The sequence below is a fragment of the Acanthaster planci genome, linkage group LG08 (assembly GCF_054643075.1).
Source record: "Acanthaster planci isolate LZ-2023a linkage group LG08, COTS_SCS, whole genome shotgun sequence".
In the NCBI taxonomy this organism is placed as follows: domain Eukaryota; kingdom Metazoa; phylum Echinodermata; class Asteroidea; order Valvatida; family Acanthasteridae; genus Acanthaster; species Acanthaster planci.
Window position 1 is genome coordinate 13,319,005 of NC_141784.1, and position 25,072 is coordinate 13,344,076.

At 45.4% G+C, this 25,072-nt stretch overlaps 1 protein-coding gene across 4 annotated transcripts in view; it reads right to left on the reverse strand.

Annotated features, from left to right (window-relative positions):
- LOC110977382 (atrial natriuretic peptide receptor 1-like) overlaps positions 1-25,072 on the reverse strand; it is a 275,377-nt gene that overhangs the window by 130,521 nt on the left and 119,784 nt on the right. Inside the window, exon 1 of one of the 4 annotated variants that reach the window (XM_022231460.2) lies at positions 18,690-20,335. The exons of 1 other annotated variant lie outside the window; for it this stretch is intronic. In XM_022231460.2, coding sequence (XP_022087152.1) covers positions 18,690-19,512 — 823 coding nt within the window. In that variant the 5' untranslated portion in view covers positions 19,513-20,335. Of the gene's footprint in view, positions 1-2,692; positions 4,060-15,761; positions 17,221-18,689; positions 20,336-25,072 lie in introns of those variants that run through there. 2 more of the 4 variants (XM_022231461.2, XM_022231464.2) reach the window with 2 other exon arrangements.

Sequence of the window (25,072 nt, forward strand, 5' to 3'; positions counted from 1 at the left end):
GCGGGTAGTCTTTGATTACGGCACCATAACGACACCCAAACCGCACATCGTCGGCGCGTCAGTACAATCGATGCACGGTCCGCACTCAGTCACAAACATATGTCACTTCGTTCGGCCATACGAGAGACACGACGAGTAGGTCCTGGCAAATTCGTGTATTCGTATTATGACATATTTAACTGCCGCTTCTTGTTGGCTGTATAGCATTTCGTGGTTGGTTCGGAGACGTACCGACTAGGACTTCGGCTGGGGTCGTTCCAATTAGTAACGCATTGACTTGTATTTGGATTGAAAGACCTTAAATGGGGTAACTGTAATACCAACGAGTGATATACTTTGGTCAATACACACATCTTCCGTCTCCCTAGCACATCGATACCCAGTGCCCTAATAACTTTCTTTCGATAAAAAGTAGAGTGGTTGCCAAGACAGACATCACAGGGCAATAAGGCGTCAAATAAGCGCTCATTTCTTGTTTATAGTGCGATAGCAGCCTGCTGGGCTGTGATACGTGAGTCCTATGGAAACAGTCATCGTGAATATGAGCCCCCCCTGTGTCTGTCTGGTGTAAATCCGTTCCATAAAACCCATCTATACTTCTATTGCTTCGGGTGGTGAAATCAAGGCCCCCCAGCCATTTCCACTTTGTATTTTGCGAATTTTCGTGAGGCTCTCCCAAGCTAACACCTGAGCTTCAAGCACTCTGGAGATATTGAGAGAACACGGCCATGCATTTTCAAGTGCTTAGGGGGGCTTGTCGTGTTTGAGAGGTCGCCCCGCGCATATTTATGGCGTAATGACGATGTTGCTGGTGGGTTCCATTACGCCTAAAGAACATCCTTCTGCCCACAGAGTACAGGGAAGAATTCTCCCCGTCCAACCCTAGCGCTCAGATCGGTGATTCAAGAGGTCGACCGGGGAAGTCCATTTGCATGAAACCGATTTGGACAAAAGGGACACTATAACGGTCTCAAGAGCTCCACATTAGCGTTAAAGTGTGTCAGAATTAAAAAACCAAGAAAAATGACTGGGAAACAGAAACATATCTCTTAACGGCTGCAAGACAAGATGGCGCCTTTTAGTTGTGTACTGATTTTCTGACAACGCAAGGCACGTTAGATCACAGAGGACACATGGCTTATTTGTGGTGCATAAGCAAAGGATACTGTTGCTGGCTAAATGTGATTACTTCCGAACGATTTGATGCAGCCGAACGTTTCCATCGCTTCATTTCTGGGTTGAGGCGTGACCAAATCACGAGTCTGGCAGGCTGAAGCTAAGGAAGCAAACGAGACGTGCACTAAAACAGGAACATAGGAATTCTCTGTGCTTTCCATGCAGACAACCGTTGCGAACAAGTTGCACTTTTTTTTGGGGGGTGGACTTATTCATTGTTATTTTTTCGTGATTATAGCCCAGTTCTGAGCAAATTTAAACCACCACATTCCCATGTAGTCGAGACTGTTTAGAGTAAAAGAAGAAATAGCCCGCAGAAAACGCGAGAAACGCCACCCCAATCAACGTGCGCATTTTCCGCCTGGCGTTGTTAAACTATGTCTTTGGCGGACAACATACCTTTGCTGAGTGGCCAAACTCTGAAATGGATCTCAAAGTGACAGTTTCTTTTTGGATGTTTATGCAGGCGGTCATAAGTGCCGAACAAATCGAATTTCGACACTATTCCATCTGACCACTCCATGTCAATCTGAATGGAGGAGTGAGGGAACTTGACAGCATTTTTTCCACTTTCAATGTTTCTTGGTACGATCGCGCACGTGCCTCTAAAATGTCAAGCCCGTAGCAGTCCACGTATCGGTGCGCGTGTGTTTTTGCAGTTGTTTGAACATTGCCATTTAATTAAAGCCCAAACGACAGGGTGCAAAGTCATATCATATTTTAAACAACACGTGACACAGGGGGGTCGTGTCATTCATTTCTGTTGCCAGTGGCACTCTTCAAGAGCACTGGGCCCTCACCGTTGGCAACCCAATGCCACACGCGGACAGAAGACACGGGACCACAGTACTTTTTTCTCCATCCACGGTAAAGGGTCAACATCAATTCGGGTTTTCAGTTGATAAAGAAAAGAAAAATACACAGACAAACGAGGTGCAACAACCAGCGCACCGTCTACAGGGAAGGAAAGTACAAAGTACAGTTAATTTTCGAGAGACAGGGAGAAAAAATGGGAGATATGTTCTGAGTATACAGGCCGACAGCTGAGAAAAACTGATTTGCAAATTAAACGCGGCATAAGGTGAAAGCGTCAAAAATGGAAGCCGCCCAACTGCCGTAACAAATCTGGAATTCCCTAGGCGACACGCGCGTCCGTAGTTCAACCTCAATCCGCGGGAAACTAGAAAGAGTGTCGGTGGCTAAAAAACATATTATTGCATTATGCAAATGTGTGGCACGGCACAGCAAGGTTGTGCGAGATAATTAGGATACCTCAAATCGAATTGGAGCGAGGGCCGAGAGCTTTTATAGGCTAGTCAACGGAAAAAGCAAGTCGTGCATGCTGGTGCCAGCATGTTCGTGCTTTGCGCCTGTATTGTGTACATTTCCTGGGCGCCAAAATGAACGATCGCTTAAGACGATCGTGGGTTCACAAGAAGGCGGAATAAAAGGAACCCAATGACAAGGACAGACGGGAACATAAGAGAAGCCGTGAAGGGTGGGGGGGATAACTTACTTCTCGCTTTCGGTCTGATCTCTTCCTCCAACAATGTTAGGTAATCCTTGCTCCCGTATATGGCTTCTTCAAAATCGTCATGAGTTGATTGAAAACCGTAGTCCTGAAGCACACGGTATATAGATCCCATCGCAAAGTAACAATCGCGCAAGGGGGCCTCCTCCTTGCGGTACACCAGAAACGTGTGATTCCAGTCGAACCGCAAAAAGAAATCGCGCACCGCCTCGCCCATCTTCTTGTAAGGCGCCTGGGTCCTGGTTATTGTCGGGTGGTACTCATCATACCTAAAGCCCATGGCCATGGCTGCACCGGTCACCATGGGCACTTGCCGGAACCCAAGGAATCGGCTCACCTGGCTGGCAGTGAACTCGCAGGCAGGCCCAAAGAAAACGTCCGCTCCTTCGTCCAGCCAGTGTACGAGGGCGGCATTAAGGGCGAAAGACGGCTCGCAACGCGTTTCCCCGTACAGACGGGTGAGGTTGTGATTTGGTAGGAGCTCCGGGTACCTCCGCAAAGCCATGTCGATGGCCGGCATGGCCATTTGCTTGAAGTAGGGAAGGTTTCGATCCGGGAGCAGCTTGGACACAGGGTAGCTAGGAAGCAAGATCGACACAGTCAAGCTAGTTCGAAGGGAGTCATTTTCCTTCTCATGCGGCTGACATTGCCTTAGCAAGTATACTCGTGTAGGTAATGATAACAAGACGACGGTCCGTATCAACATCTTTAAATCGATCTCCATCTTCCCAACAAAAAAATTGGGTGACTCCTCTACAAGCCTCTCACCTCGTAGAAATCATCGATGGCCGTACAGTATTCCACACCTATCGGTATACGTCCACACTTCTGCCAGACACGAAACGTCATAGTTGTTTCATGACGGACACATGCACTGGCGTACCGAGCTGGCGACGCACGTATAGCGCGGCTGTAAAAAAGAAACTCTGTGAGTTGAGTTCTGAAGTGATCTATTCAGGCGCGTAGATCAACACACGACGGAAGGACAAGGCAGCGATGCCTGAGAGTTCAAAGTGTAAATTGATAAAAAATTAAAATTGTGAAGCACGCGGAGGCCGGTTCACCTGTTCATGGCATCAGGTATTCACCAGCAAGCAAGCCGCCCGAGAGATCAGCCGGAGTGGCAGTCTATGGTAGACGAGTACTTTCAGTCGATGACCAGTCCTTGTAGAATACCACAAAAAATACCCGAGGACAAATCACTTCAAATAAGAAGCAGCGCATTGGAGATTACGGCTGAGCGCTGAGGACACGTTCGGGAACGTTTTGCTCCAAAAACACACAGGGGCGATTGGCGGTTATAAGCCCTGGCCGTTCCGGTGCTACGGTCGGCAGATAAGTCAAAATCCCTCCACGGGAATTTAGGGACAAACGGGTGACATGCGCGAATACCTCCTCCGGTGCGACCTAGCTCCCTTTTTTTTCACTTTCCTTATTAATGCAGGAAGGACAACCAATGATGTCTGCGAGTCCCAGACATAATTCATGCGGGTTTAGCTGGGCCGCCTGGAGCGCCACCGGTGTGCGTTTTCTCGGTGAGGTCCAAGTGTGCCGCCAACGTCGATGGTCGACAAATAACGAAATAATGATAGTTGATCGACTCGACAATAATATGGGCATGGCAGCACGTACGTGATTTGTTCAGGTCGGCCACTCCTGGCAAAAAAAAAAGAAAAAAAAAACAAAAAGAAAACCCAACACCGTACATTTCCGCTTTCAGCAAGGACGGCACACGGCAAATACTGGCGCGTATAATTACGATTCCGTCACTGAAATGTAATGACAGCCCCGGTAAACTGAGCACTGTGACCGAACCACTCACGATCGGGCTGGGCATTTCTGTATATATTTAGCCTTGCCATCTTTTGTTGAGAGATGTGCCCCTGACAATGCCACAGATCTTAATGGATTTGGCAGGTATTTTCAGCGGTTTGCAAGAAGTAATTTTGCTCAAACATGTCGCTTCCAAGCACTCAAGAGGTAATCTCATTGTTTACTATGCCTGCAAATGGAATAATTTCATGGCATGTATTTTCAACGCGAGAACCGATAGTTTGACCCCCCTTAATTTAATGTGGCGCGGTGCACGAAGTCTTAACTTAAGGAAACGGTGATTCGCTCAGAGTACTCCAAGTCGTTAATGGGACTCATAAACAGCAGCACGTACAGAGAACCCACGAACGATAACCTCTTTTCGTTATTATGAGAAAGAGTACGGTTTGTGAATCATGGATGACTGTCCGTCAAAACCCCAAAGATCAGGATCCACAAGCTCTTGGCTTAATATATATTTCGTAGTGTGACCGCCGTTTTTGAGCTTCTATACAGGGATGCGCGTCACGGTTTTTCAATGGCTCCATACCATGTGAAAGGCATGATCATTGAGTACCAAGTGCACGGGATCCATTCCAAAGTGACCTACATGACCGAGTCTCTTGCAACTTCAATGCTAAACCGGGTTAATTACAGGTGTAAAAAGACCCCAAAGATGGATGCATACCACAAAGCGTCATCAACTTCAGAAAAACGCTTCTCCCTAGTATCACTTGGGAAGGTAACACACTGCAGTAACCGCATTAACTGAATAAAATGCGGCTAGAGGAGAACGCTGTATGTAGCATCATCAGGAAAATATATCGGCAACGTAAAAGGATGAGATGGAGATAGGTGGGTCTGACTGAAATTACCACACAAAAAGTAATGAAATCGGTAACTTTTTTCGAACGTGCCGCGCACGTCTGGATAAGCTCCGCCCCCTCGACCGACAGTGTGCGTCAGCAGACTCAGCTTGCGTTCAGTCGTAACTGATGGATCAAGAAGAGAAGGTTTTTTTTCCAATCTGTGTGTGCAAAAGCGAATACAACTACCCCTCCCCTTTCACACATTCCACGGCATGCATCTTCATGTTTCTTCCAGCAATCCAGGGTCTGCTTCACACAAGGGAGGAATGGACACATTCTCTTAACAGACTTTCTTGAACACGATCGACCAAATATTAGCCTCCCGCGGGTACAATATTCCAATAAACTAACCGTCGCCAACGGTGAAAATCACAGTCGAATTATCATCCAGCTGTGTGTCCATACAATGAGAAGAGACATCGATCACTCAGTGGGGTCCAGTCTTCAGCGATCTCACTAACCAAATTAGTCGCGTGACAAATGAGCGCAGGACAAAGTTAATGAACCCCACCAGCGGGCATCTTCAGAGCAAAGGGCGCCAAAAACAGATCATTTGTTTTACCTTGTCTGGTTGCACCGGAACTTTAAATACACTCGGTTCATCCTCCTGCCGACAGTCCAACATATGCTAACCACACTACTTCAGACACGAATAGAATACCTTCCCCCGTCTTGTAAAACGTACAAAAGCTCATAAGTGTTTCACAGCTGTTTTTCAGTAAAACTATGATATTTGTTGAAAACTTGTAAACACTCAGTGCCCAATTCCACTGACTGGTGGTAATGTCTCGGCAATTAAACAGCTACCTTTGTGGATGGACAGAGTTCACTGAGAGGACCCCTTGTGTGACGAAAAGTTGATGACAACGTCTGCGGGGTTGGCGTACCATACACAGACTTGCGATTCATCCAATCACAAGTCATCGCAAGCCGATCGCAAGCTGCTCACGAGCTGTGCAAGTTAACCGTGGCATGGTCCAAGGCGTTCTGTAACATGTTCACCTCTTGTTAGTTCTTAGATTACTTCAGACTGACAAGTAAGAGACTTATGATTGAATGCAAGACAATTTTCGGCCGACAAAGCCTTTTGAGGCAAATTACACCCCCCCTTGCCTCTAGGAGGGAGAGTATTAATTCCATGTAAAGTAAGCCGGTTACAACTTCTGGGGAACTTACTGACAAACCTCTGCTCAAAACTGTCACTACCCCCTTTAAACTCCGCAAAGAGCGAACAACTATCGTTTGTTTTATGAAATTCCAGGACCCTAACTGTACATCGATTACTGGTAGGAAGTTGAAATGCCATGCAGGCGGCAGAGGATACTCAGGGAGGATGGAATTGTGAGGTAGGCCTACTCTTAGGTGTGGGCTGTGTGGGCTCGATGGCGTCATTAATGATTAACGCTCCCGTACAAAAGTTGCGAAATATACCTCTATAAATATTCACAAATGTTTGGGTATTAACGGAAGGCCGTGTCACCTTGCATGCAGATCGCGTATGATCCCGGTACCTGCCGTGTTTGATGTACGCGGCTCTGCGCAAATATTTGCCCAAGCCTTGCGTGTTGCTTTTAATCAACTGCTTTTCTTTTGAGGTATTGTGGAGGGTCTTGCTTGCCCTGGCAAGCGATCTGTATATTATGACTCTTTGACTGACTGAATGTTTCCCCTCTATAGGCCTGTACTTTGGCAGATCGACTGTAGATCCAGCAGGATCTGTACTTTTGAAACAGTGCATAATGCGTAATGCACTATGGTTGTTTGTTTAAAGTGCAGGAGAGAAACCTAACAAAACAGATAGAGACTTCCTTGAAGAGTACCAGCCTCGCAAGTTGGCTTCCGCATACACCATAATTTTATCTCCAACTCCGAAGAGCCCTCGTGCCTCAGTTCTGTGTCTTTTATTTCAAATTATAGGCCAATCCCAGGAGGCGCAAAAAGGATTGCACTTCATGTTTTCAATGGTTCCTTGCCATGTTAAAGGAACTATTACCAAGTACCAGCTGCAAGGGGTCTATACAGCGGTGACACCACGCGTACACGGCATTCTTTAAAGTTGGGGCGCGCGAGCATTTTGGTAAAGAAATGTGACACCTCATTGGTTGAAGAGTCTCATTGCAGAACATGTTTTAGCTCGTCCCAACCGCCCTTAGCCTGTATACAGGGCGCGGGGAAAGGGCAAATGTCTCTTGCAAAATTTGGTAAAGGAAATGTGTCACAGCAACCGACGCACAAAGCAATTCAATTCACCTGCTGTCCTGATCCACGCATGGGCATAAGGCTAAGTGCGCACTTAGAAGTGACGACCCACGTGATTGTTTGAATGAACTTCGTCCAATGAGTGTTCGACAAAAATTAACGTGAAACATTTGCCCTTACCAGCGTCCTGTGTGTGGGGTGCCAGCAGAATCGTAGTCATGACTCCATCGACTAGTTGTCGAATTGGTCTGTATTCAGTGTATTGAATTGAGCAGAGTTTGTATGGTCACAAAGGCCCGCAGAACGTCTTTTCAAGCCGATGCAAAGTGATAGCCTAACATCTCGATTCACCTACAGGCGATATACCGTTGTAACTAAGTCTTATTCCTCGTTCTTGATTCTTTCTTTTCAACGGAAAAAAGCAGGGCAAACTGGCTCATTTTGTTAAACTAATTGGATCAGCAAACGAATACAGAAAAGGAGTTTTGACGTCCACTAGTGTATAGAATGCCACTGTGACAACCGTCAGTCTTTTTTACCTGATTAACACGAAGTGCGGGAAGCGATCACTGGGAACATTATATACGATGTGTGCCAGCTTTCCTCCAGTATGAATGGAAATTGCTTTTGCTAGATGCCTTGCGTCCGACCTTCTGTGAACCGAGCAAAGGTGGTTGTTACACGGCCGCTGGACAGCACACCCGAGGAGGAACCCTTCCTTAATTGGCCGTCATGCCTCGGTGAGAGAGAGAGAGAGGGGGGGGGAGGAATTTCCCTCCTGTTTATCAGCTCCTACACGGCAGTGTGTGCGGAATTATTAAAACTGTGAGTCAAAACAAAGTCCTGCACGTGCCAATATCCGGCCAGGTTCAAATGCGCGAGGAATGGAGAGAGGACATAAGGTGCATTCAAGGAGCTTCCACGAGTTGATTCGGATTAAACCTAGTCCCTACGGTCACTTTCGCTTGCCGACACGCAGGTCAGGGTTACCTCTTGGTAGGTACTTGAGTGCACCCGTTGACAGCATTAGACAGTGAATAAAAGAAAAAGAATTCTCCAACTCGTAGAGCTATATATAAAAACTTCATATAGTTATACAACTGCAACGAATCAGGAAAAAATTGACAGGAAAAAATAAAACAAAAACAACCCCCCCAAAAAACCCCACCACCCTCAGCTACTTTGATCTATACTTTGATTCCAATGTCGAGCAACAACAGCAACAACAACAACAACAACAACGGGGAATTGGTTCCGCTTATTATCATGATGCCTTGCTCCGAGGCTTTAGAGGAAAATAGAATCAACACTGTCGAAACACGATAGTCGACATTTGTCCAAGATGGAATTTATCAAAGCATCGCGAGAATGTAAACTAATAATGGCCTCTGCACTGGCGATACTCCAATCTAATTAGTAATTTATATCCTCTGCAGCAAACCAAACTACCGTGACAGCTCCATTTGATTTATACCGCGCCATTTTGTCCATTCGTAGATCTTCTGCACTTAGCCAATTTAGTCGTTTTTATTGCCCAACTGACATACTCGATCACATCATGATTCAGAAGCAACGAGAGCCCTCCATTTTAATTATATATCATCACCTCTAACTGAGGCTAAATCCGGAGGTAATATTTGCTATTCCTGAGCTATTTGCAAGCGCGGATCTAGAGGGGTGTCACCCCCACCAAAACGATATTGGAAATGAAATAACAATAATTACAGCAATTCTAATAATTGTTACACTACTTGTATAAAAGTAAGTGTATCAAAGTGTAATGCACTGCCTATGTGTCCACCTGTCCGCAACAAATCTGACGGGCCCTCCATCTACAAAAAATCCACGATCCGCCCCGATTTGGACGTAGAACCGTGGAAGTCTAGGTGGATTTTGTTGATTCAGATGTGATATCAGCCATTTCATCGCATTGCCATGGCAAGAATTCCAAGTTCTGCAGGGAAAGCACAGGTGTCCTTCAAAATAGTTATGTTCGATGAATGCGCATGACGTGAACTTGTGCAGTGATGCAAGAACGGACGTCTTCGCTCTTAAAATTGCGCCCCCTTGTGGTCTAAGTGATCTGGCTTCCAGGTCTCGTGCAAGCATATGCTTTTCATCTGGATCCCTCGAATCATTTCTGATACTGTTCACGTACATTCTTGTTAGTTTGAGCTATGACATGAAAAATAAACCACACCATATCCTACTATGCTGTTGCTGGAAACTACAAGCAATAAAATAAATGTGGGTTAATAATTATAAAATAAAATACATATAGCTCGACGAAGCTGCTGCAAGTGCAAAATGTCGTTGTGCAACAAAATACAAGCATATTTTGCGGCCAATACGAACACAAAAACTGAAGCTGGTAGTTCCAATGTGTTCTTAATTGCGTTTGAAGCGAAAGTACAGTTGGTGCGTAGTTGTCATTCAATATGGCTTCCTGCAGACGTCTGGAAAAGACTACCAATGAAAGGAAAGGAAATTTCACAAAGTGGCTGACGACTTCATTCGGATAACAGCACGCACCTGCGTATTCCCCAACATATCATTTTATGAAATGGCTATCAGGTTTCGAGTTGCCGACCCCAACGGGAACTTAATGTTCATTTGGGAAAGCCTGTCATTGGATTTAAAGAAAACATGCAGTGGATAGTCAGCTCAATTTGTTTTCATGCATAATGATTACTGTGTGTTACGACGATATAAACATCCCAATATATGCTTTTGTCAGAAGTGAAACGAAGATTCTAGTTTTTCAATTCTTAGAAAATACTTCCATTAACTATTCGCGAGGGCGCTATTTGGATTTTGTCATGCAAGGCACTCCTTGCCAAAAGAGCAGAATAACAGTACCAAAAATCAATCCTTCAAGATCACAAACCAACAAATCTTAAACAAAATACTGGCCAACACTTTTGTTTCACGTGAAAACTGAATATAAAGTAGAACCTCCTCCTATTTAGCAAAGTGTGGTACACGTATTGTACACAATGTTATGGTGAAACTCCTGCTCTGCCTAGAATGACATCACGCTTTTGCTCATGTACATAAAGTATCTTCTTTAGCATAAAATCCAAAATGTTGAAATATCTCCTTATACTGCTACAAAAGAGGTGGAAAGTCGTTGCAACACGCAAATAAAGTTGTGTTTTACGTAACTGTATTCAAATCATAAAAATCTTTTTACACGTCCCCTTTTAGTCCAATACAGCCCAAACTGCAAAATAAGAAGAAATTCATAGTCATCTTTGATTATATCATCTTTGATTACATAATCTCTGATTATATAGTACAACAGCGGAGCCACAGTGAAGATGACAGATAATGGCGGATCGTAGAAGACCAGCTGAGCAATGGAAAACTACATTCAGGCCATTTTCTCTCATGAAGCATCAGATACATGGGTTATTTTAATATTACAATGTGAAAAAGAGCACAAGATGCCCTATGGTTCATCCGACCAGTCGTCTAGCGCCCCTTGACTGAGGATCCGCGCTTATTGGCTATGGACACATTTAGGTCCATGTGATACTGTGACGTCATCTGTGAGCTTGCGTGAAACTTATATGAACTAATGAATGGGTACCCAGTATCTGGAATGCGACGTTAACGATTTGTTGTATCAATGGGGAATTAAGGGAGAAGCGATTCAATCGCAAACAGATTCATAGTAGCCACTATAAAGCACAATGCAACCAAATACAACAGCAATAAATGAAACCAATCACCTCTTCTCAGCTGGAAACAAATCAGTATTTGAAACTCATCAATGACTCCAAGAAATATTTAAAATATGAGACACTACGTGTCCGTAGGTATCGACTCATGAAACAGCCGTGTACTGTAGTTCGGTCGAGTGTCTAGACTTCTGCTTGTCCCATTTTCGTCCAATTTAGGTTCCATGATAAATTAGCTAAGAAGGCAATAGTAAGATAATAGTCGATGGGGGAGCACTGTCGTTACATTTCCAAAGCTTACATCATTTCATTCGGTCACATCAGTTATGATTTATGACGTAATTTTACTTAACCAATTGTGCATTAATAATTGATTTTGCTGTTCCGAAATTGCTTTTGTCATAGTCTCGTGTTGCGTTCGAATAAGAAGTATGCTCCAATGCCTGCGGCCACGCTACTGTCATATTGAAAACATCCTCTGCATTGAGTGCGAAGTTTGAGTGCGAATTGTCACCGAATATGATTTCAGGTGACCACCATTTTCCCCTTCTCAACCGTAAAGGGTTTGTTTTGTTTATCAACTTCAGATAATATTGGATTGAACCCTAACCCTATGAAATTTGCCGATTGTCATCTGCGCGCGACTTGCGACGCCAGCGTTCAGTCCTCTCCAACTTCGGGAGACCATTGGGCTGATGCCGAGCCAGAAACTGCCCAGCAGTGAACAGTAAACAGCGCCATCTCTTGGCTGGCAATGACTGAGAGAACATCAACACACGGTGCACAGGTAACAGATGACCTGACCTTGAAGGATGACAGTCATCCTTCAAGGCCAGTCATTGACTGTAAATCACCATGGATCACTACCACTGTTGCACATATTGGTACCTGTACTAAGAAAGTCATTGCACGACTGAAACGAGGGATGAAGAATAGAGAATGGTGTTTTCATATTTGAATCATTAACTGAAGATGCAATGACTGTTTTATCGAGACTAGTCCACGTAAATGGGTTTCTTTGTCTTGATGTCTACGCGCGTAAACATTATGAAACTACATGTACCGTTTATTACTGTGATTCCAAATGAAAAGAAACAAAGTCTATTCACACCGTTCACTCAATAGACTTGCCAGTGATGTTTGAATCATACATTTTTGTATGTTTTGAATTATGCACGATCTTAGCGTGAATAATTCCTGTTCGCCGGAAAGTTAATTGTATGGTACGCTGGTCTAAATAATTCGTGGAGGCTATTAATGTCACCACTTTTGTTCAAACCCATTGCGTGCTGAACAGACATTTCTTAATCTATTGTCCTGATAAAATGTAACCCAGCGGAGAAATAGATAATTTATCCGTTGTTGAAGTCATTCTCGGAATGTCGTCTGTGGAAAAAACGATTTAGAATCCATTAGCATGTGCTCCGATAAAGTGGAGTACGTCTTGTCAATTATTTCGGGGGACACTAGATTTAATGGCCACTGGGTGATGGAGAGAGCGAAGATTTAATGCAGTGTCCAGTTTGAGCGCTGCCATCAAATTAGTGTTTACCTGTAATGGTTCAGGCGGGTCACAATGGCGAAATAGATAGTTTGGCTGCCAGCGCTGATACTGCAGCGGAATCAGTCTACATGGCCCAGAGCAAAAGTCCACTTTACAGAGCCCCCCGCGTGGCATCAAACTGCTCTCTTTTTTCCCGTTCGGGGCACGAGTGCTCTGCAAATAAAAAGCAAAGTGCGCCGTGTACCAGGCAGACGAGAACGGCCGAGGGGGGAACGGACGGTCGGGGGGGGGGGGGGGGGTTTCGGATCCCTTTAACGGTACACGGTGGATGGCTTGACTGGTAGCGAAGTGCAAGGTACGAGAGATGTACATGAGCCACGATTACATCGCCGGTCGCCTAAGCCAGGCGCCATTGCAGATACCTAGTGCCTGCCTCTTGCTTGTGTTGTTGGACGTTCCATCGTTTAATTAAACTCTAGGGGGGCGGTAACGTCGAACAATGAAAGCCAATTACAGAGCACTTCGTCTTGCTGGGCCGGCAAACAATTTTCCCTGACATTCAAACAGCAAAACCCGGGGGACAGACGATGGACAGAAGCCAGCACTGCCACGGACGATGTTACTGTATCTCTGAGTCTTGAAGAAGCAAATAGAAAAAAAAATTAAAAATCACAACCACTGTGTGACTGACTGGAGACATATTAGCCAACTCTGTACTATCAACGCGCTGCACTCACAATATTCACGTTCAAAATAGAAAAAAAAACAGTTGCCTATGTGAAATTTTACATTGAAATAAAAATGCTTTGGTCAAACAGTTCTAATTCTTCAGCATGCATGACACATTCTGGTGAAGAGCAGACTGCATAAGGATATATCTGGATAACAAAGCATTTCTGAGTGCAAAGATAAACAGCAAAGTCTATTTATACAAACAAAGGCTTAGGTGCAAAGTCGATCATGATTATCTCCATTGTGATCAGGATTACAGTTACAAATTCCGTGTCGTTTCTGGAACTCAATTCAATATTAACGGTGAACAAAAAAGTTTGCATTTTTACAAACACATGATGCATTAAAGGGGTTACCACCGGCATGACCTATTTGGATACCGAGTAGTACCAAATAATCAACATCAACGGTACCAAGGAATTTGCGCGCTGCACAGTCACTCTGAGCAATTTCGTCACATCTGGCGTTGGCGGCGTCCTATCATGTTTACGGTGCACCTTGCTGAGGATTTTTTTTCTCGGTTTCCCCCGGACATTTTCTTTCTCCTGCACGTGCATGTAATGACCGTAGATGATGATATACGAGGCTTGTCACCACGGTCCGTTTGATATGGAAACATATGGATTGCAGGGAGAGGCGGGAATACCGTGCATAAACTATTACAAATATTTCAAGCGATTTCCTTGGCCTGTGGTGGCACGGAAATAATCCGCCAGTATGGAGCACACTGAGAGAGGCACGTAGTACGACATGACCCCGACGGTTTCGCACCAACCTCTGCCTTCAATTTTCTATGACAGCAAAAATGAATTAGACATGAAAACAAGCGTTGACCCACTGGAACAACAAACTCACACCGAAAATTTCCGGGTATTGCTTCCTCGATGTCTTTTGCTTTGGTTAAATAAACGAAACAAGGAAAAGGGTAAAGTTTACTTCCATACTTCATGGTAGATCGACATTTCCTCTACACAGGACACACAATATCGTTTTACAGCGTACGACGTACATATATACGTGTACTTGTTACTTCATTCCATTCAAATATTTATACCAGGTGCTCTTGCGGTCACAAACAAAATTAATCAGGAATCCAGGAAGGAGCAAAGAGGGAACCACTCACGTCAAGCGGGTGAATCAGAAATCCTTTTAACCATGAGAGTCTTGACAGGATTGGGAATCGAATACGGGACTGATGCCAGTAATGGGGGGGGGGAACCGTAATTACGGCACGCCCGTAGTCTTGATTGGGGAGACACGCTGGCCACCAGCTAAGCGAGGAGCGAAAAAATGCGGTCAGGAAAAGTGAATGGGAGGCAGTCTCCTAAAAAAAAATTATTCAAGGATACCCTTAATAGCCTATTCATCCGACAAAAACCCTGTCATTATGTCATCAAAAAGGTTTTAACAATACCGCAGCGGGGAAAGTGGACGATTTTCTCGGTTTATGCACAAGAAGTGCAGGGATACGATTAAGGCCTTTCTAGGGAAAGAAAGCCTTCAGACATGATCGGGATGGACCATTGCTGTGTACCCCATTAAGTGAACGAGCACGTTATAACGGGGCTGCTCTTTTCACTGGGATGACTCGTTATCACGTCCCCTGTGGACTGGGTGTATTTTGCGGTTGAACCAAGCCTAGATTTGCACTGCAACCATTCAGGACAACGGGGGCCATGATGCAACAAGGGTACCGACGGGGAATTCGTGGGAATAAGTGGCCGTAAGGAAAGATAGAAAAAAATCACCCAGGCGGAACTAGCGAAGGTCAAACGTCTACAAAATATACATTTATACCCCAAATAAAATGCTGGTGTGTTTTCAAAAGCAAGGTCGAGGCGTACACCGCAGTCCAACATTTCAAGCTTGATTACGTCTGTATTTACGCTAACATGTAGGCTCTGCGTTCACAAAATCCCTTTGCATGACGCACATTGCCATTGGTATAGCGCCATTTAAACGTTAACAAAAAACGTTTTGGCATGAATTCAAAAAACAATCGTGGTATTTACACTGCGGCAACCGAAGGCTACGTTAGAAAAGACAGACTGTTATGAGTAGACCGTCGGTAATAAAACAAAATATTTATCGTTTGTAAACTGCTGGCGCACTACTAAAACGAAGCTGAATTTTAAGGGTAGTTTCTTACGCTAGAAAGGCGGCCGCGCAAAGGTACCGATTTTTCTGAGGACAAGAAATAACGAATGTGATGGGGAATACTTCATACCGGAAACAAAGGTGTTGAGAAAACTTACTTCTTGCATTGGGTCGCACCGATTCTTGGAGTAAGTCCTTTGCCATATTCCCCGTGTAATCCTCCTCTTGCTTATTGATTGAAAAGAATTTCACTGTTGTCCGAGATCTCACCAACGTTCGGTAAACCGATCCCATCGCCATGTAGCAGTCATTGATTTCGATTTCGGTGTCAAAGAACACCAAAGCACTAATGTTCCATTTTCTGTCCAGAAAATACCTAGACACGGCCGCACCCTGTTTCATGAAACTCCCCTGGACTCGGGTGAGGGTTGGGAACTCCTCTTTCTGCTGTTCGCGGAATCCCCCTGCTAGACCGCCGGCGGTTACGTGAGGGATACCCCAGTGGCCCACAAAGCGGCCGGTACCGGCTGTGGCGTACTCGCAGCCCGGACCCAAGAACATGTCCGGCTTTTTGCCGATCTGCAAGTCCACTACCCGAAACTGGCTGGTGCTCAGCTTGCACTGGGTGTCAGCGTCGTACAGGATCACTTCCCGACTCTGCAGGGTGGTCCGACGTACCGTCTGGAGAGCCATGTTGATGGCAGGCAGGACCATCTGAGAAAAGAAAGGGTAACGAGCGGGCTTTCCGACGTACAGTGGCTGGATTGGGTACGTGGGAAGTAGAACAGCAATCTTGATAGTTTGATCATCGCGGTCGGTGACGTTTAAATTGCAGTCATCTGTGAATACGGCACCTGTTTCCAACATCACAATTGCTAATACGATGGCTAGGCTGTATGCAACAAGTTTCAAGCAGAAGTTGGCAACCATTTTAACGACGACATTTGTACAGCGTTTTTTTTCCCAATCAAAACTGCGTGACAAGTACTATAGGCTTCCACCCTGGTTCCTGTCAACGCTCAACTTCTCTGCCACACACTACAACGCCTTCACTGTCCCCAATGAACAAACGCTGCACATACTTTATACATACACGTGGATATGCCAATCACGATGAGGATAATCCACACTGAAACGATTGGCCGCAGCAGGAAAAATAAACAGACTCGGAGTTTTTGGACATTCAAGGCAACCCTCGTCGCTGTCGGTCATGCTGGTAACTTCACCGTCTTTTATAAGTGTAAATGAGCGGCTCACGCCGACTCCTGTGTGTACAACAGTTTAATTAAGTCCTCTGAAGAGTTGTCAGGAGTTGACGCGCCAGTTGACACATCAGGACAACCACAGAGGAGCAGTTTGTGATCAGGGGATAATGACACGTGCTCCTTAGCGTGTGTGTGCGTGGTCTGTGTGTCACCACACACGCCAGCCAACACCGTGTGACGACCCCGATGCATCAACTCCACAATGAAGTTATTTCCCACTACTTAACAACTTTAAGTCACAACTCGTCACTCATATGATGGACAGCAAACCGCATAGTTACACCACTGGCCCCGGTTTATACTTGTTCCCCGTGTGGCCGCTGTATCACCGACACAAACCTCTCGCCTCGAGTCATATGAATTGGGTAACAGAGTAGACCTTGCCCAGCTAATAATTTCGCATTCTCTGTGCTCACTGACTATTGACCCTTACAGCGCAAGCGCTCAACAGCGATCTCGCCAACATTACAACACGATGCAAAATGATTTATTAGTGCCCCAAATCCTGGCATACAATATGGTCCATACACACTGATCTGGGATCATAATCGTTGATCTCCTTGTGCATGCAACTTTTTTTGTACATGGTTCGATCAAATGGACTAGATGGGGAAAGTTTTAACAATGTACATCCATTCGCGAGCTTCACGTGAATAATGTACAGCGCATGTTCACGTTTTTTCGTTTGGCAAGGCAAGCGCGAATGGCTGGCATGAAAATGAAACGGGAGCACGGTTGACGTATATGGGATGAGATGGTACACGGCGGCGGGTTTTTAATCAGATTTTCCACGGGTCATGGGTAAATGAGTGCCCTCAATCCCCGACCTGAAGTGGGGGGAAGCTGGTCGAGTATATTTTGGTTATCCCGATACATGTTGTTCTTGCACGTTGCTGGGGTAATTAATTAGCCAGAACCCCGCCATAATGTATCCTGTTATCGGGCTGCTTCGCTCAGCGTGCAAAGCTAGATGGGTAATGGAAGTGGTTCGCATAGGAGGAATTGGCTAGACCAGTTTGGTTGAATTGAATTTACGACGGATTCCCAGCAGTGAAACCCGGTGTCAAAAGGTCAACATTAGCAGGAAATTATGTACAACGTAAAAAAGTAAGGAACTCAACAATGGTTATTGGGTACCATTCACTTAGGGAATACGAAACACCTGTTAAAACATTGCAAATATCAATTCGAAGATGCTGAGTCGCACTGGTGACCAGTTGACTCTAGTGCAAAGGCGTATGAGTATGACGAAATACCTGCAAGCATTCACTAACTGAAATGTTCTAGAATGGATATTGAGAGCACAGATCGGAGCCAACTGTGAACTAAAAATGCACAGTACAACAAAAATCTCATTTTCCCGTTTTTGTCGTTCGAGTGTTTCGGACATGGATTATTTTGTGTCTGTTGCTCAAGACTTTCAGTTTCAAACTCGTGTTAATGTGAGGAACGTCAGTTTTGTGCGAGGGTACAAGATTTGACCTCTTCATGTACATGTACATGTATATCTCTGTTACATGCTGCGGTGCAAATTCACCGCTGTACACTTTGCGGCACCTTGTTTCCACTTTGAGTGGGTCGTTGCTGAAGGCGTGACCTGCTTTTTCCCCCAGTAATACTTTCATTTGTTTGCCTGTGTGTTCAGTCACCGTGTACACTGTGCACGGCCGTCATGACAGCACGGTGCAATCTTAAATGTAAACATGGTCTTTATGGCCTCGCCAGGCACTAACCGGGCCTTGGGGATACAAGAACATGATACTTCAAATACAACGAGAATTCGAGAGTGAAAGCGGGGACAGAGTGGAAGAAAGGTTTTACCTCGTGATGCTGGCTGGACCATCTCAACCAGGATCGTTTTCAAATCCTCGTACGAGAAGTACTCTTCCTGCCCGTCCATCTGCTTGTATTTGGGCAACATGCCGGATTTGTTCATTAAATTGTATATGGGCGCCATGCCGAAAGGACAGTCGTTGTTGATGGGCTTCGCGTTGTCGAAGAAGATGAGGAAGGTGTGGTTCCAGCCCATGTTCAGCATGTACTGGATGACGAACTTGGCCTGCTTCAAGTAGGTACCCTGCACCCTGGTCAGGGTGGGGAATTCGCGGCTCTTTCTCCCGTACTTGTTCAGGAAGCCGTAGGCCCGTCCTCCAACCGTGACGTGCGGGATCGTGTAACGGCCCAGGAGCCGCCCGACTCCGGAGGCCACGTACTCGCAGGCCGGACCGAAAAAGGCGTCCTGGTAAACAGGGTTCTCAGAGATCGTTTGTATCAGAATGACTTGGCCTTCCACTAGGTTGCCCCTGGTGTCCCTCCTCACGAAGGAGATGTTGAGACCCCATGTGTCTCTGACCTTTTGGTTAGCGATGTCGATGGCCGGAAATACCATCTCTTGGAAGAAAGGGTAACGTAGTAAATGAGAACTGTTGGCTGACGGCAACATGGCAGTGACTGCGAATATCGGGTTTCCCGTCGTCTTGTCGGAAACGCTCACATTTTGCGTGTCAATTGTACTGGTTGTGAATGCAATGCAAAAGATAGGCAAAATAAAGATTACAAAGTTAATCTTCATCGCCATCACGCACAAAATCTGACTACTCACGGACTCCGTCACAAGAAAGCTGCAGGTGCACCAGCCCAACATAGGCACAGGCCGCTTATCGAATACTCAGCAGCATTTTTGGTCGAGAAAAGTACATGTCTAGAAGTCCTGCGGCCCGGATCCCAGATTCAACACCAATGCAAACAGACAGCAACTCGGGTTGTCCCACACTTGGCAAAGTAACATTAGAGTTCTAGAGAAGACCATGGCAGTATGGTATTGCTCTCCACAATTTTACAATGTATTGTTTGTAAAGGGCTTTAGCTGTGCTCATCGCCATAATTATATTTCACGTGCATTCTTCTTGCTCAGATTGGCATCGGTGATCAGCAGGCCACGGAACTCATATGCGCTCACCTGAAATGAAGCAGGTATTCCCGATTTATCCGCACGTCAGAGCAATAGCACACACTGGAACAGTGCAAGGTGGCGCGTGCTCGTTGGCAATGTATCGGCACAGTTGGATGCGCGTGATCAGTCGTCCTGCTGTGAGGAAGCGCGGGGGAAGTTTAACTCCACGTCCAGCCTCCCGGGACGATGTTCCTGCACATTTAAGCGCCGGTTAGTCCGGTGAGCGCCGCTTGGTTTCGATCGCACCGGCCACACAAGTCTGGCGCTCTTCAAGCAGATTGGCCGTCACACCACGCTGCGATTGGATTGGCCTCACTCCCTTGGTTAAAACAGAGCGACATGTCGCGTCGTAGCCCGGGAGAGAAAAACAGGTATAAATTCAGACCTTGCCCGCATTGCCTCCTGTCTCTCCTGCACGAGTCGGTCCGCTAGTCCATTGCTCCGAGCCACCGAATGACCCTCGTTTTCGGTGCGCAGGCGCACGGGTACCAACTGGTAATACAATAGATTCTAAAGTGAACTGCGCCAGCACTGAACATGCAGCCTATCCCCAAGAGAATGAGAGGTCGAAGTCATAATCGTCTATCTCGTGCAATGGTAATATTTTTATAGCGATCAATCACGTCAACACAGCTTCTATATGAATATTACATGTATGTAGTTGGGTGCTGGGCACATTTCTATTGCGGTCTTTCCCTAATTCAATAACGGTTGCCCCCATCCAAACGTGCAGTGGAAACAACTTCTTGGTCAGGAGGGTGTTAAGCTTGATTACATTAGGCGAAATGCCGGTACTGTATTTCAGGGTATGAGGTATATGACAGTATCAAATCCGGCTCCTCCTGATCACACGATCTCATCCATAGCCTATGGCCACATCACCGCGTATCACGGACGGATGCGCGTCGACAATTCACTGATGAATGCGCGTATTTAATTGAAGTCATTTCGGGCCGGGCGGGCCCCCCAAACCAACGACGCTCTTGCGCTTATAGCTGGCTTGATTTATTGGGGATTCTGTGTAGACTCGAGCGCAACTGGAGGGTGCCAGTTATTTGAGAAGGCACGATTTTTTTTTTCGATTTAGGTGGTAGGTCGGAGAGCTTCATTGGCAGATTGACTGTTGCTGTGGGAATAATTAGATGTGGATGTCAACTACTGGTGTCGAATTACATCAATGATGAAGATTCATTGGCATTAAAACATTTCCCCCTAAATTGGGATAGATGTTCACTGTTCGCAAAACAGCAGCACATGATACCAAAAAGCAAACAGAAAAGTAAAGGGACTATACGACGCCAGTCAAATGTCAATTCTGACTGCACAAATTTAATTAGCATAATAAGCACGGGCCCACGAACGTAACTGCGCAAATTCTGTATGTTCTCGAAAACAGATGTCAAACAGGCAAATGTATTAAAATGAACACGCCAATCCAGATGTTTGCACTTCCTGGTTCCCTGAAGAGGTAAAACAAAACACAAAGGCAAACATCACACAAATCAATACCAACATGTGACACTACTGCACCAGGGATACACACCATCTTTGTTTCCGTGTGTTAACTTGAGAACGGCACAGAGACGTTGTGTTTTTACTGCTCAGTCACAACCGTCCCGATCATCAATAATCCGCACCGTCATCTGTCACTATACTCCCGCCCGCCTCGTGACGCTTTTTGATGTAGCACCTTGACTAAAAAAATGTTAATGTCTGTGCGATGCTTTGTCGCAGCGCTGCCGGCTAAACTGTGCCCGACCAGACGCCATTATGGTGGAAGAAGCGCGCAACGCGCACGTACTACCGGCGTGCGAGCGTGGCATTACCCCAGTAACTGCTTCTGATTCTACCTGTCGAAGTTAATCTTTAAATCTCCATCCCTTTGGTCGTACGGTTCACATCAACCGCTTTTTCTCGAGATATGGTTGTTGTTGTTGTTGTTGTTGTTATGACCATTCTGGACAAACAACACGAGTCATCATAGGCCAGCCAGTGACCGTCCAGCACATACCGGCAGTGGCGTATCCAGCGGTGGGGAGGGGCGTGGGTGGGGCAGATGCCCCTGGAGACATGTTACAATTTTTTAAAATTAACTGAAAGTGCTTACACTTTCGGACAGTGCTACCGCCTTTCATAGAAGGGGATGGTAAGGATTTTTTGGATAAAAAAATTGCCCATTATCTGATTATGCCCCTCCCCTGGACCCCAAGCGTGGATACGCCACTGCACGCCAGGTGTGCGCTTTAAATGTTGATGCAGTATGGCACACTATCTAGAACGACGGGACCAAGGCTATGTCCTAAATAGCCTGTCCATCGTTAATATTCAGAAGCCATCTTCAGGCAGCCAGAATGAACAAATTCATTAAGGCAAATCTTAATTCGATGGAGATCAAATACATGCAGTTTGAAAATGTCGAAACAATCTTGTTGAAAAATTAGAGTACTGCAAATCAAACAACGTGGCGTAGCTTTTAAAAATATTAGCATAAATAGTTACCATCTTTCCTTTTTCAATTTTTTCTGGGGTTTTTGATCTTTTCCATTTAAAGGACACTAATCTGAGATATTATACAACACCTGCATGAATCCTTGCCACTGTACTGTTTGCGGGAACCAGTCTAACATTCCACGGTATAATGCGGTGATCGCGCTTCGGATAAGAATCTACGGAGCTCTGAGAGTGCCATCCGACTTGATGAGATCCTGACTTGTTATTTTCTCGGGACGACGGCATAAATGCAAGCAAGATGTTAACATACTGAGAAACTTCATCATGGGATGATGACATCCTAAAACTTGGATGACGACATCCTGAGAGAATTTATTACATGACGACGATTTCCAGCAGCTGTGACGCCTACTTCACTACTTGTTATTGTCCCGTTCTATAAATTATCTCAGCATATCGTCATCCATTTTTTACAATGTCGTCATCCAGTGATAAATTGTCTTAGGACGTTGGCTCTTGCCTGTATTGTATTACCCGAGAAAAATATGTCAGGATCTCAACAAATCGCATGACACTTCCAGAGCTCCGTATGAATTTGTTTCGCAGAACGGCAGATATCAATTCGTGAGAACTTTTGGTTCTCCCAACAGAAGAAGAAATGGTGACGCAGATTTATGCAGGTACTGTAGAAAAACAAATAATGAATGTGTATTCACCTCGAGAAATTGAACAATTTGTCTGTCACCTCATGGAATTATTCTCACCACCGTACTCATTTATGCCGGGACCCATATGCATGTATGTAAATGGTTTCGAGCCGTGCAGTAATTTTTTTTGGCCACTCAATTCATGTATATACTCCATCAACGGACGGCAAGTGAAGGAGGCCCGTTTGAGCCCGCGAGCACCGATATTCTTCCTGATTGAAAGCAGTTTACATAGTTAATGAAAGACATCCAGGAATCTTCGGCCGTTGAAGATTCTTCTGAGGGCAATCATGACTGACTTTTTTCCCCCTAGAGGAAGTTGGGACGGCGCTTCATCTCGCTGTGCGCGGGCTCTCTTCTCGGTAGCTAGTCTAGAGCGCTGAGCAAACAGTCCTGATATGATCCAAAGGTGGGAATAAGAGGTGTGTGTGGGGGGGGGGTTCCAAGCGTTAGCAACGGGACAAAGCAGATTAGCATCCCCTGCCTCCAAGGCCTAGTGGGGGCTTCTTCGAATCGCATTTCAGCCAAATCCAACCAGAGCAGCAGCCAATCAGATAGTATTGTTGTGAAAATTATATGGATCCTTCCACCAATTCATGCATTCCCAGCGCCAACTCGCAGGTATACGGGTAACTTAAGGGAGGATGTATTCGTCTCCGCTGTTCCCCTTTTTTTGTTTTGGTTTTTTTCCCCTTTTTTCATTCACAGAAATCTACGACAAAATTGAGGGTCGCATTCGTTACATGAAACGAGTCCCAACCACGATATGGCTCGAGGCACTTGCAATTTGAGCAAACCGAAAATCAGGGCAACCTCCAATTCTTTGTTGTTGCAGATACTTTAGAGCTGCACGTTGCCAGGCCAGCTCTGTGAAAAATAAGGAATCTCGCTATGTCACAAGTTTCAAGACTGCACCACAGTGAAAGTGATGCTCCCGAAGGATAGATGGGCCAGATACGTGGACACCAATAGGCCAATCAATCCTTGGTTAAAGGGCCCATTGTTATAAAAGATTAAATAAGCATAACGCATTCCTAAACAATTTCAGCAATATTTTTGCTTTCACAAAAAGTCTATTGTTTTCTTCAAAATATGCCAGTGCGTTTATCACATGCTGCCCTAGATGATGTATAAATATCCGGTATATTTTTGCTCTCTTGACAAGTTTCAGCCTTTCAGTGTTTCACTGACTGACTTTGCGATCGATTTCCACCCGCCGATTGAGCGCCAGCCAATGTTTTCTTTTCGTCGTTTTGTTTGCTCTTACAATACACGTCACCTCCACTCATCCTACGGTCTTCGAACCGTCAAAATGGGGTGGGGAGTGAAATTGACATTGAGGGAAGTAGAGGTGGGGGAGCTGGACATCGACCGGACAGAGGCACACACGGACGAGGAAGGGAGAAAGTGAGGCATTAAATCAAAAATGTCAATCACCTGAACCCAGAGACTTGGTCCTCAATACTGGCCAGTGTCTGCAAATGTACGGTCAGTGTTCGGACGGCTACAAGTGAAAATTTCCACGGACGGCCTTTGCTACATGAAAACTATCGCTTAGTCGGGAACTACTGCTTGCTGTGTACAGAAACACACCATCTCCTATTATTACCCTTAAATACGGCACCCATATTGCAAATTCTATATGCAGTATCGACTGTAGAATTTACTTCGTGAATGGAGAACAAAATACTTAAATAATCACTGCAAACAGGTCCGGTAACATTTTATTTCCCTACACTATGACACGTTGTCCTTGTTTTGGATGTGTAAATAACCCTCAGATTTCCCATCATCTTTTTCTGGACAATTCATCAAGCCACCACACCATGATTACACCATCCCACACCTCACGGTAATGCAAAACCCCTCAGACTGCCGCGTTAATTAGGCCGTAAGACAAAAATGTTCCGATGGGCGCATTGACGGGGTTGTGAAAAGAAACCTTGGCAGGCGGGTCGGCAGATGCTTACAATCTCTCCGTGGAGGTAACTGCGGTGGCTGCGAGCAGGATATGAGGGATAGCGTCGGCAAGGTCGTGCCGCCTCAATATTTTCAACACAAACAGTCCAACAACAACCTGACTTTCTACAATT